General features: G+C 38.4%; 1 protein-coding gene across 2 annotated transcripts in view; it reads right to left on the bottom strand.

Moving 5' to 3' along the window:
* Positions 1-45: 45 nt before the first annotated feature.
* Positions 46-13,600, bottom strand: part of ezh2 (enhancer of zeste 2 polycomb repressive complex 2 subunit) — a 67,778-nt gene continuing 54,223 nt past the window's right edge. The window contains exons 15-19 of one of the 2 annotated variants that reach the window (XM_052015535.1): positions 8,286-8,381; positions 5,094-5,175; positions 4,920-5,000; positions 2,872-2,956; positions 46-1,241 (exon numbers count right to left, since the gene is read on the bottom strand). In XM_052015535.1, coding sequence (XP_051871495.1) covers positions 1,181-1,241; positions 2,872-2,956; positions 4,920-5,000; positions 5,094-5,175; positions 8,286-8,381 — 405 coding nt within the window. In that variant the 3' untranslated portion in view covers positions 46-1,180. The remainder of the gene's footprint in view (positions 1,242-2,871; positions 2,957-4,919; positions 5,001-5,093; positions 5,176-8,285; positions 8,382-13,600) is intronic. The other variant, XM_052015534.1, reaches the window with a different exon arrangement.

Below are 13,600 nucleotides of genomic sequence, written 5' to 3' on the forward strand. Positions count from 1 at the left end.
TTCCTCAAAAGGGATTTTTATTGTATGAATTTTAGTCCCATAGTACTGCTGGCAGTCAGTGATCTGAATGCCATTCAAACAAAATGTAATTTATCTTCATTACATTTAAAACATTTGCACAATGTACCTTATTCAACTTTCTGTAATTACTTGGAGCCAAATCTTAAGAATGTTTTCATTTGCTACTGCAAAAAAAATCAATTTTATGCAGCTCCCTCTACTCTACATCTAAATATCAGATCTACATTCAAAGTGTTTCTTTCCCCAGGTGTAGATAACCCTCTTGGACACCAGGAATCTCACATTCCCTCACTTTTAAATTACATCATTGGGTTCACAAGTTCATGCCTTTTGTTATTTTAATCACAAAGTGCTGACTGAACCTGCAGAGGATTGTCTGTTAAAAGTTTCTAATAGGAGAAAGCTTCAAGTTGGATTCTTGCTGTTTGAATCCAATTGTCATGTTAATAGCACAACTAGTTTCAATATTAACATTGTAACTGTGGTCGTATCTTTACTGCTCTAGAGTTTCACATGCCTCTTTTTCAACCAAGAGTTTATGGACTATATATGACACAAGCTTTTAAAGGTGGATGGTCATTTAGCCAGGATTTTCTGTAGAGCTTACATGGAATGCATAACTATTACTAGACTTGTTACAAGTAGTTATTTGGATCATCATTTAAAATGGGCAATTTCCTCTGGTAGGTATGGCTACACACTTGACTGGGTCCTGGAATATTCTATGGAAGGCATCTTGTGCAAGTATCCATGTCACTACTATCACCCCAGAATCCTAGTTGATCATCAGATACTGTTGTCTATTCCAGGACTCCTTGCTCATAGGACAGAACTCATTCCATCTTGTAAGCCATTGATTATTTTGACCTTGTCTGAGAATAGTGAAGTTCAAAAATTTCAAGTCACATTAAAATTCAAGTTTTTTTAATTGATTGATTGATAGTATAATTGCACCAACAGCTCACCACATGGTGTATAGCAAAAGTACACATATAAAAACTGGCAGCTTTTGAAAAGATAAAAAGCTTTTTTTTACAGTATAAATTATTGTCACAGTAGTTTTTAAATCAACCAGAGTTGTTTCAAATGTCTGCATACAGTACATAAATCCTGAAATACAAAATCAGCTGCCTATACTTTGAACTGAGGCAATTTAATTTCAGGGGATTTCCATCTCTCTTTCTATACCAACATATTTCAGGGCATCGGCTTGACTGTACCTAAAAAAAAATACAAAAGATAAAGTTAAGTAAATCAGTTTTGTTCCTACAGATTAGGCCTAATCTACAGCAGTGATTTTACTTGTGCCTTCCCAAGTAGTGACTCTCTCCATATTCCCAAGAAGAAAACTGGCAGTTACATGTGAAAGGATTAATGAACTCTGCTGTAATATTTCAGCAGAATTCCACAATACTTTACATAATAAGTCTTCAAGGGGTGCAAAATTCTTTGGAGGTTTCTACCCAGAATAAAACCAAGACTAAAAGATTTACAGAGCAGGTATGAGGGACTATTATGGCCTATATCCATTTATTCTTAAGACTTGTAAACCAGACACTTTCTATTATCAAACATCTCTGCCAAAATTTGACTACCCAAGATAATTATTGAAGTGAATGTAATCTGTTCCCTGGTTTTAATGTTTTGCATAAGGAGAAAGAAAGAGTTACATACAAAATTTGGGCTTTTATAAAATCATAAAATACAGTAAAATTGTACCAAATTTCTCAGTCAACATGCTTCTGGTGATCGTCTCTCAATCATTCTAGTTTATTTCCACATTATTAATATTAAACCCAAATTCTTCTGAATTCATGATTTTCATTCCCAAACTAAATTTTTTCATCCTCAAATGTAATAATATTGCAATGAATTGTTGCATCTTTTCCATTAATTTTATCATTCCTAAAGAAGACACTGACATTAATGTATTTAGTATTATGAGCTAGCAGTGAATTTCTAGCTAAAGGCATCTTGATAAATTTAAGGATAGCTCAGATACAAGGTTCTTGCATTCTTCTCAAAATGGAAAGGAAGTGAACAAAGGTAAAGTCTTTAATATAAAGTAAAATGGAGAGACAAATTCAGAAGCTAAAATACATTGTTGGGACAGGGCTATATGGCAGGATCATTGAGATTCTTCATATTTCTCAGGTCTTGCTTGCTCATTTTCATGTAACAAAACAGGCTTTGTGGTGAGATCAGTTTCAGTGGCCGTTTTCAGGAAATGTGAATCGGGCAGGTTTCATAGTAATTGTTTTTCTCTCTAATAATCCACTTAATTACCCAGAAACACTATTTTCCAGTGTTTCACAGCTCTCCCATGGTTACTGAGGATTTGAGAGGGAGAATTTTTGTGGCAATTCAACCCCTACTTCATAGCCCTTTTTCCAAAGGAAAATTGATTGAGAGGAAAGAAATAATTTTCACAGATGACAGTGGTTACAGAGGTACCAAGCATGACATATGATTATCAAGGCTTGACCATTTTTGGAGCAAAACTAATCAATTGTGAATTATTCAGGTCACCAGCCCATCAAGAGGATTTTGTCTCATTGTCACTAGTGTAACAAGCCATTCTGCTCACTGCCAGCTTTTGTACCAGGATATGAACATTTTCCATACTAAGGGGAATTTTTGTTCAGCTAAAAGGCTGCTTCAAAAGTCGCCAGCACATGTGTAAATGTGTACATTTCAAGAAAATAAATTTCATTGAAAAACTAAATTTTATAAACAAATTTCAACATTTTGTATTTGTAACAATTGAGAAGTATTACTGAATTAATAGAAACATTTAAATAGGAAAACAAAATATGCATAAATACTTTCCAGCCAAAAAGCTGTTCATACCTGTAGTCAAAGAATAACTCCTCACCAGTCTGGATTGCTCTTTTGGCAAATATGCCTATTCGATGGTCTCCATTAACCATCATTACTAAAGATCAGGAGGGAAAAGTAAAACATCCATACTTAAGTGTTATGACCAAGCCAATTCTACTCAAACTTCATTCATGGACACAGCCTATGGACAATTAGAAATCTTACACTCTCTCATCTAATCATTTTCTTAATCATGCTTAAGTTTAAATCATTGCTACTGGAGTGACTGGTAGCAGGTTGACCTTCACTATTTCTGGCCATTGCCACTATAAAGAATTAGCAATGCAACTGTTTTTATAAAAGTGATCTACTTATGCCCTTCTGCATGTTGGGAGACACAGGTACAGTGGCATGCAAAAGTTTGGGCACCCCGGTCAAAATTTCTGTTACTGTGAATAGCTAAGCGAGTAAAAGATGACCTGATTTCCAAAAGGCAAAGTTAAAGATGGCACATTTCTTTAATATTTTAAGCAAGATTACTTTCTTATTTCCATCTTCTTTTCAGTTTCAAATAACAAAAAAAGAAAAGGGCCCGAAGCAAAGGTTTGGGCACCCTGCATGGTCAGTACTTAGTAACACCCCCCTTGGCAAGTATCACAGCTTGAAAACGCTTTCTGTAGCGAGCTAAGAGTCGTTCAATTCTCATTTGGGGAATTTTCGCCCATTCTTCCTCGCAAAACGCTTCTAGTTCTGAGGGATTCTTGGGCCGTCTTGCATGCACTGCTCTTTTGAGGTCTATCCACAGATTTTCGATGATGTTTAGGTCGGGGGACTGTGAGAGCCATGGCAAAACCTTCAGCTTGTGCCTCTTGAGGTAGGCCATTGTGGATTTTGAGGTGTGTTTAGGATCATCATCCTGTTGTAGAAGCCATCCTCTTTTCATCTTCAGCTTTTTTTTTTGAACAGACGGTGTGATGTTTGCTTCCAGAATTTGCTGGTATTTAATTGAATTCATTCTTCCCTCTACCAGTGAAATGTTCCCCGTGCCACTGGCTGCAACACAAGCCCCCGTGCTTAACAGTTGGAGAGGTGTTCTTTTCATGAAATTCTGCACCCTTGTTTCTCCAAACATACCTTTGCTCCTTGCGGCCAAAAAGTTCTATTTTAACTTCATCAGTCCACAGGGCTTGTTTCCAAAATGCATCAGGCTTGTTTAGATGTTCCTTTGCAAACTTTTGATGCTGAATTTTGTGGTGAGGACGCAGGAAAGGTTTTCTTCTGATGACTCTTCCATGAAGGTCATATTTGTGCAGGTGTCGCTGCACAGTAGAACAGTGCACGACCACTCCAGAGTCTGCTAAATCTTCCTGAAGGTCTTTTGCAGTCAAACGGGGGTTTTGATTTGCCTTTCTAGCAATCCTACGAGCAGTTCTCTCTGAAACTTTTCTTGGTCTTCCAAACCTCAACTTGACCTCCATTGTTCCTGTTAACTGCCATTTCTTAATTACATTATGAACTGAGGAAACGGCTACCTGAAAACCCTTTGCTATCTTCTTATAGCCTTCTCCTGCTTTGTGGGCATCATTTATTTTAATTTTCAGAGTGCTAGGCAGCTGCTTAGAGGAGCCCATAGCTGCTGATTGTTGGGAGAAGGTATTTATAAAGCTTTGAAATTTGCATCACCTGGCCTTTCCTAACGATGACTGTGAACAAGCCATAGCCCTAACAAGCTAATGAAGGTCTGAGACCTTGGTAAAAGTTATCTGAGAGCTCAAATCTCTTGGGGTGCCCAAACTTTTGCATGGTGCTTCTTTCCTCTTTTCAATCTACAATTGTACAGAACAAAAATAATACACTAATCTTGCTCCATATGTTGAAAAGAATGTTTCATCTTTAACTTTATGACTTTTGGATATCAGTTCATCTTCCACTCACTTAACAGTTTACACCAGTGATATACAGTGGCATGCAAAAGTCTGGGCACCCCTAGTCAAAATTTCTGTTACTGTGAATAGTTAAGTTTCCCATTAATTTGCAGACAGTAATAAGTCTAAGAAGCAACAAATAGTGACACTTACCTTTGGCATAACAGTTGGGATTGACAGAATGGTTTGCAAAACGTATTTTGTTACCTTTGCGTGTTGCATCAACAACAAAGTCTGGAAAGAAAAAATTAAGAGTTATTTCTGCAAGTACACTTCTCGTATTTTTCTTTTATTTATGCATGTTATCTGAATTGAGAATATTCATACCATTATTCAGGTTGAACAGGAAGCTGCACATATATTTGTCATAAACTTTGCCACGGCGATCAGCTTCATCCTGGGATATAATCTGAAAATTTGATTAATAATTTAGAAGCTAAGATAGAGAAGCCTTTACAACAAATGCCAATATACCTTTTGTATACACCAGAAGTGTATCAAGCAGCCTCAGATTTAAAAATTAATAAATTGGGCTAGCATCATTTGCAGAAGAGAGTTCCAAACTTCTGAAAAGGCTTGGGTCTGATTTTTTGGACCATGCCCACCACTTCTGGACACTGCTACTGATCAAATACTGATTTTTTTGGACTTCACATATGAAGAGGTGGGACGGGAAATAAATTTTTTTGTTGCTTCAATAAAGTGGGCAATAGAAAGCACAAAAAAAGGTAAAATAGAATGTGGGAAGCATTAAAGGTTAGTCAAGTAAAACCTCAAGCTACACCAATTCATGCCCAAGTTTTTAAGCTTCTGAAACTATTTTTCCCTTTTGTACAAGTGTGGCAATATAGGAATAGTTGGACTGCAGAACTTAAAAATTTAATGAGATGAGATTAGAATGCAGTAATCTGCAGAACTAGCAATTTTCAGGACAGCAATGAATACTGGATTTAGGTATTAAGCAAGCCAAAAAATAGATTTTTTTTCAGCTTTTCAGCCTTCTGAAGGCTTGTCATTGCTAACACCATCAGGTGACACATTTTTCACGTCACCCACCTATAAAACCACACAGAATACTGTAAAATCCGGGGGGGGGGGGGGGGGGGGGGGGGGATTAACTTTCTCTCAACACACATGCTGCCTGACCTGGGTATGCCTAGCATTTTGTTTTTATTTCAACATCTACCTCATTACATATACAGAAATAGCCACCACTTATACTTGCCACCTCATAAAGAAAACAATCCCAACGCAAAAGTAAAACTAAAGGCTGCATTTTCATTTCTTCCCACAACTCTTTCCATCTCCCAAGACCTTCAAAATTCTGGGCTTGGAGGAACCATAAACATTGCTCAACAGAAGGTCAAAATCCATTAACAGCAGCCTCCTCCAGCCTTCCAAACCTGAAATGAAATATACTTCCTTTGTGCACGGTGAAGATGGAGGAGGTGAAACTACAAATACTCAATAACACCTCTGAAGTAGGAAAGTATCCCAAGGTGCTTCTGAAGAGCGTCAATAAAATTTGACACAAAGACTGTTGAGCCAATGGCAAAAATGTGGCCAGAAAGGTAATTTTATGGACCATTATAAAACAAGGAAAAAGCACACCTTGTTTGTTGATGTAGGGCCAGAGTTAAGAATCTTTGCAGGTGGCATAGCTGGTAATGGTTGAGTGATTAAATTCAAGGTCAAGAGGGATTACTTGAGAAAGACTCAGGCAATGTAGATTTTGAAACTGTTCCAACTGCTGTATTGAGAGGTCAGCAAGCATAGAGATAACAAGTTGGTCCAAGTTAGGACAACAGCATCAGTGTTTTGGATGGCCTTAAGCATACAGAGACTTGTTTGGGAGACCTTCCAGAAATGCATTAGACTGGAGATAATAAAAGGATGAAGATTTCTGCAGTAGATGAGTTGAAATGTGCATAGAAAAATCAAGAAGTTACAGCAACACTTGACTTTTTCGCCCACTGGGTCCATATTGGTGAAAAGAAAGCTGTCTGACCTAATCCCATATTCCAGTACCAACTCTGTAGATGTCTACTTGAGGAGGCAAGTATGTTTTAAGATGGATGAGGGTTTCTGCGTACACAACCCTTTCCAGGTAGTAAATTCTATAGCCCAACCACACTCTGGGTGAATATATTTTCCTTACTTATCTCCCCTCTTCTGCTCCCTGATTTTTGAGCCCACTACTAAAAAAAAGTTCTTCCTATTTATCTAGGCACCTCAATTACTTCCCTCTTCAGTCTTCTCTTTTCTAAAGGAAACAACCAGTGCTTAAACCTTTCGTCAAAGTTCCAACAAAACTCTTTAAATACCCCCTGCATCCTTTCCTGCACAATCACATCTTTCCTGTAATGAGGTGACCAGAACTGTGTGCACTGTTCAAAATGTGGTCTAACTATAGCATAAACCCTATGCTCCTACATTCTAATAATGAAAAGCCTTTTAAATCCACTTTATTGAACAGTGCATGACCTTAATTCATTCATTCTGCACCACCTAAAATCTTCCCCTCGCCCTTTTACTCCCAAATGCATTAACCTCACACTTCTCTGGATTAAATTCTATTTGGCATTTTATAGCCCAACTCACCAGAGCATCCAAATTTTACTGCAATTCTTCGCATTGTTGACTACATGGCCAATTTTTGTACCGTCTATATCATGTCAACTTCTGTATCATGCCTCCTGCATTCAAGTCCAAGACATTAACAGTTGAAATCTGCAATAAAGCTGGAAAATTCTGGGAGCTTCATCTACTGAGTTATTTTTATGTGAACTGTATAATATTTCACTTGACCATTAACAGATTTGCCCAATTCAAATGTATGTGTTTCGCTCTGAATTCAATGATTTTCTAAATAAATGGTGTATTATGGTTGTTTCCAACTTCAATTTCACCACTTTCACCATACTGCTAGAACTCTTGGTCCTTCTCTACTGTTTAAGTTTTTTTTCTCCTGCACATTAAGCTGCCCCTGCAACCTATCTGCCCGCTCTTTGGGCATTATTGTAGTGCTCAGAGGTCACATGGGTATATGTAGTGAAGGTAAAATCTCTAAATTAGTTGATCACCAATCCGCCTAAGTTAGTTAAAACAAAGTTAACATTTTTATGTAATCAATTTCACACATCTTACCTTTTTAACTGGTCTATTATTTTAAAATTTGTAGCAATTTTATATCCAAAATCTTATACACATCTCACTAAAGAAAAAAATCTCCAAAAACATGCAAGTTCTAACTCAAATGCAGATTACACATCTTAACAAAAAGCTAAAACTGCAGTCTAAAATAGTGCATCTCTGCTAGTTCAAATCCAAAATAAAAAGGACTGCTGGATACACCTTGCACCACTCCAAATCAAGTTTATTTTAAAACTGACTGGGAAGTTTAAAAGTTTACTCGCAATTACAAATTAAGTCAATTCAATATATGTTGCTTAAAACAGGCAAACGTTTTTACCATACATCCACTACACCACTGATAATGCAAATGAATTTTTGACTAACCTCTCCACAATATTCAGAGATGAATTCATTTTTCTGTACTGGCTCTTTGATGAAGATGCCCCATCCAGCCACATCAGATGGAGCTAGCAGTAAATGCTGTTATGTAGAAGAGCAGAATGTAACCAGTCAAAAGTATTACACTTTAATTATAAAAATTAGGTCTCATTTACATTTAATACCAGTTTAAACTCATGAGGCAGGGTTGGGGGTGGAAATCTGGTGCAAATCAGCAGAAGCCTGAAAATAAAATAGTAAATGTGAACGAAAATCCAACCAAGATAAAGTTCAAAACTGTCAGCGAACAATTATAAAACACAATTATAAAATAATACTTAACGAAAATGGATTAAATTACACAGCATCCATAACAGAGGAGAAAAATGGCAATTTGTAACGAGAAACCAAACAAGCAGGGATAACTGTAACATGGGAAAAGCTATTGAGGGAAGAGGTGCAGGTGCTGTGCTAATAGAGATAACAAAAAGAGAGATTGGTTAAATTAGAATGGATATTATAACAAAATGAATTAACATGATGAACAAGGACTGATAATACTATTAAGGGTAATTTATTGACAACTAACACTGGAATGGAAGTCAGATATGCAAGCATACTTATGAAATTGATAAAAGGTATTAACAATCATGGAATATCTAATTTGCTGACTCTTATCCCATTTCCGCACCCCGCACCCCAATTAAACTGGCCAGAAAACGATAGTTACAAGAAAAAAGGGAAATTCTTTACATTGGATTTAGGACTTTTCAGGCACTCCATTTTCTGAGCATTCAATTTACAAATTTCCACTAAAACATTGATTCTTCAGGAAAGGAACCAGATTTACAAAGCTTTGTTAACTATTACAAAAAGCATGCCAATTTCAGCCCACTAAGTAATTTGTACTTGCTCCTAAATCATTTCATTTCTGTTGAGTTTGCAGAGCTGTACTTGTTATTGGGATTTCTTAAAATTTAAGTTGTAGTCCTACATCAAGGAAACTGGCCCTTCCACCCAATTGGTCCAGGCCGACCAAAACACCAATCTAAACTAGTCCCATTTGCCTGCATTTGACCCATATCCTTCTAAACCTTTCCTATCCATGTACCTGTCCAAATGTTTTTTATATGTTGTTATTGTACCTGCCTCAATAGCCTTTGAACATACCTTTTATAGCCATCAAGTTCTGAGTGGTAGGTTAAGAGAGGATTAAGCTTTCAGTCACCTTTGGCATTGTCTCTAATGGTGATCTTCGATTGCTTTGAAGCTTGGGGACAGTTTTCTCATTCATTGAGATGAAACCACCTAAAGGCATCCTCATCCAAAAGAATATTATGCAGGCTTGCACACTTAAAATGTTCAAACCTACCATGGCTAGCATTGAACATGCTAACACTTTTATTAATTCCTTACTAAAATCCATGTAGACAACATCCACAGCTCTTGTGTTCTATAGAGATGCATCATAACTTCTCGACTCCTTTACTCAATACCACAATTAAATAAAGCAAGCATTCCATAAGCCTTCTTAACCACCCTATTTACCTGTGTAGCCACTTTCAATGAGCCATGGACTTGCACCCTGAGGTCTCTCTGCTCTTCAACACTGTTAAGAGTCTTGCCCTTAAGAGTGTACTGCCTCTTGACATTAGTCCTACCAAGTTGCAACACCTCACATTTATCTGGGTTAAACGCCATCTGCCATTTGTCTGCCCACATCTGCAACTGATCTATAACATGCTGTATCTGTTGCCAATCTTGTACACTATTCATAACTCCACCAATCTTGGTATTGTCTGCAAACTTACTAACCCACCCATCAACATACTCATCCAGGTCATTTATGTACATAACAAACAGCAGAGGTCCCAGTACAGATCACTGCGGAACACCACTACTCACAGGCCTCCAGCCCGAATAAATCCCTTCTACCATCACCATTGGGCAAGCCAGTTCTGGATCCACACAGCCAATTCTCCACTGACCCCATGCATCTGAACTTTCTTCATTAAGCTATTATGTGGGACCTTGTCAAATGCCTTACTGAAGTCCATATAGATGACATTCACAGCTCTACCTTCATCAGTCTCCCTCGTCACCTTGTCAAAAAACTCAACCAGTTCCACGGGGATCCATACCGTGACCTCTGCTGTTTATGATGTATATAAGTGACTTGGACTGAAACGTGGATGGGTGAGTTAGCAAGTCTGCAGATGATACAAAGATTGGTGGCATTATGGATAGTGTAGAATATTGCCAAAGGATACAGCGGGATATAGATCAGTTGCAGGTATGGGTAGAGAAATGGCAGATGGAGTTTAGTCTGGCCACGTGTGAGGTGTTACACTTTGGGAGATCAAAGGTAAAGGGACAGTACACTGTTAATGGCAGGACCCTTAACAGTATTGATATACAGAGGGATCTTAGGTTCCAAGTCCAAAACTCCCTGAAAGTGGCTACACAGGTTGACAGTAATAAAGGCAGTGCATGGCATGCTTGCTTTTATTAGTCAAGGCATTGAGTTCAAGTGTCAAGAAATTATGTTGCAGCATTATAAAACTCTGGTTAGGCTGCATTCTGGTTGCCCCATTATAGGAAGGATGTAGAAGCTTTGGAGAGGGTGCAGAAGAGGTTTACCAGGATGCTGCCTGAAGTTAAGGGCATGTGCTATAAGGAGAGGTTGGACAAACTTGGTCTGTTTTCTCTGGAGCAGCAGAGGCTAAGGGGAGACTTGATAGAAGTTTATAAGATTATGCAAGGTCTTTTTCCCGAACCGAAGTGTCTAATACTAGAGGGCATACATTTAAGGCGAGAGGGGATAAGTTCAAAGGAAATGTGAGGGGCACTTTTTTTTTTAAAAAGCACAGTGGTGGGTGCCTGGAATGTGCTGCCAGGGGTGGTAGTGGAGGCAAATACAATAAAGGCATTTAAAAGGCTCTTCAAGAATGGAGCGACATGGACAATCTGCTAGAAGAACTCAGCAGGTCGAGCAGCAGGTGAGATGTTGCTCAACCTGCTGAATTCTTCCAGCAGATTGTTTGTTGCTCCAGATTCCAGCATCTGCAATCTGTTGTCTCCACTGGAAGGATACAGACTTTGTGTAGGCAGAAGGGATTGATTTAGTTAGGTGTTTAATTATTACTTAAATTTGTTCGGCATGACATTGTGGGCCAAAGGCCCTGCTCCTATGTGGCACTGTTCTATGTTCTAAAATGGAACTGGGTAAACTGACTGAGTAAAAAGTAAAAGCGATTTTTCCAAAACTAAGATTTTGGGAAGTATATTTCACTAAAAAAAGGCAAGAATTAGATAATTAACAATGCATGGTTAAAAATAAATTATTAACAAATGATAATGATAAACCTTCAAAGAAAACTATTCACAAAGGAACACAAGCCATAAAGGATGAAAAGGAATACACTAGGACAGCAAAAACAAAATACAAGTTTAAACTAAAATGGTGCAAACAACACAAACATTTGTGGAGTTGTGGATAGTGAAAGTGGTTATCAAAGGATACAGCAGGACTTAGATCAGTTGGAGAAATGGCAAATGGAGTTTCATCTGGACAATTGAGGTGTTGCACTTTGGGAGGTCAAATGCAAGTAGTATATAGTAAATGGCAGGACACTTAGGAGCACTAATGTACAGAGGGCTTGGGGTGCAAGTCCACAGCTCCCTGAAAGTGGCAACACAGTAGATAGGGTGGCAAAGGCAACATATGGCATGCTTGCCTTCACTGGTTGGGGCATTAAGTAGGGAAGTCACATTGCAGCTATACAAAACTTTGTTTAGGTCACATTTGGAGTACTGTGGTCAGTTCTTGTTGCCACATTACAGGTAGGATGTGGAGGCTTAAGAGCTTCAGCAGGATGTTGCCTGGATTAGAAGGTATTAGCTATGAAGTTGGTCTGGAGCATCAGCGGCTGAGGGAAGACCTAATGACCTGATAGAAGTTCCTAAAATTATGAGAGGCATAGAAAGGGTAGATAGTCAAGACTTCTACCTCAGGGTCGAAGTGTCAAATACAAGAGAACTAGAGGGCCTAGCTTTAAGATAAGAGTCAAGGGGAAAGTTTAAAGGAGATGTGCGAAGCATGTTTTTTAAAAAAATATACAGAGTGTTAGGTGCCAGGAGTACGCTGCCAGGGAGTGACAATGGAACAGATATGATTTTGATGTTTAAGAGGCATGTGGACAGGCACATGAACATCAAGGGAATGGAGGGGTATGGATCATGTGACGGTAGGGGGATTAGTTTAATTTGGCATTATGGTCGGCACAGACACCGTGGGCTGAAGGGCTGTTCCTGAGCTGTACTGTTCTATGTTCGAAAAGGAAATAGAAAAGAACTATACGCATGCAAAAAAGAAACAATATAAAAGGCAGTCACAGAGGGAAACAAAAGTGATAAACTCACAGGCAACAACAGTGAAACAGCAGAAATAGTGAGTAGCAACTGTAATTTGGTATATCCCAGACAGAATAAAAAGATAGACATGGCATTAAGAGAGATCCAGAAAGATGAGCAGTTGGGTAAAAGAACATCAGGAGGAGAAACAGTAGAGGATGTTGGCAATAAATAAATACAAACACACAGATAAACACCCACGGTGGTGCTGCCATGTCCTCAGACTCCTAATTGTACCTCTCTTGATTATTCTGTTACTGTCAGTCTAGCATTTCTTTTTGCACTACTACCTTTGCGTCATTCTGTTGTTTTGTGCTTGTCACTGTATTTATTGTTGCATTCATTATTACCACGTATACTGTTTACTCCATGAGCTTCATGCACGCAAGGAATTTCATTGCACTGTGGTACATATGACAATAAACAATATAAATGCATTTGAAAATGCATTAGCATTGAGTAATTATTACTACTTTTAAAACAGAATAGTACAGCACAGCAACAGTCCCTTCGGCCCACAATGCCTGCGCCGAACACAATGCTGAATTAAACTAATTCTTTTTGACCTGTACATGATCCCTGTACGGGCAGGTTGATGCGTCTTTCTAACAGCCTCTTAAGCTCCACTATTGTATCTGCTTCCACCACTCCCTCCAGCAGCCCATTCCAGGCACCTACCACTGTGTAAATAAAAAACACTTGCCCGGTACATCTCCTTTAAACTTTCTCCCTCTCTCCTTAAATGTCTGCCCTCTATTGACATTTCTACCCTGGGAAAAAGATTCTGACTGTCTACCCTATATATGCCTCTCAATCTTATGAACTTAGAATCATAGAACAGTACAGCACAATACAGGCCCCTCGGCCCACAATGCTGTGCTGACCTTTAAACCTCACCTAAGACTATC

The sequence above is a fragment of the Pristis pectinata genome, chromosome 5 (genome assembly GCF_009764475.1).
Source record: "Pristis pectinata isolate sPriPec2 chromosome 5, sPriPec2.1.pri, whole genome shotgun sequence".
NCBI lineage: Eukaryota > Metazoa > Chordata > Chondrichthyes > Rhinopristiformes > Pristidae > Pristis > Pristis pectinata.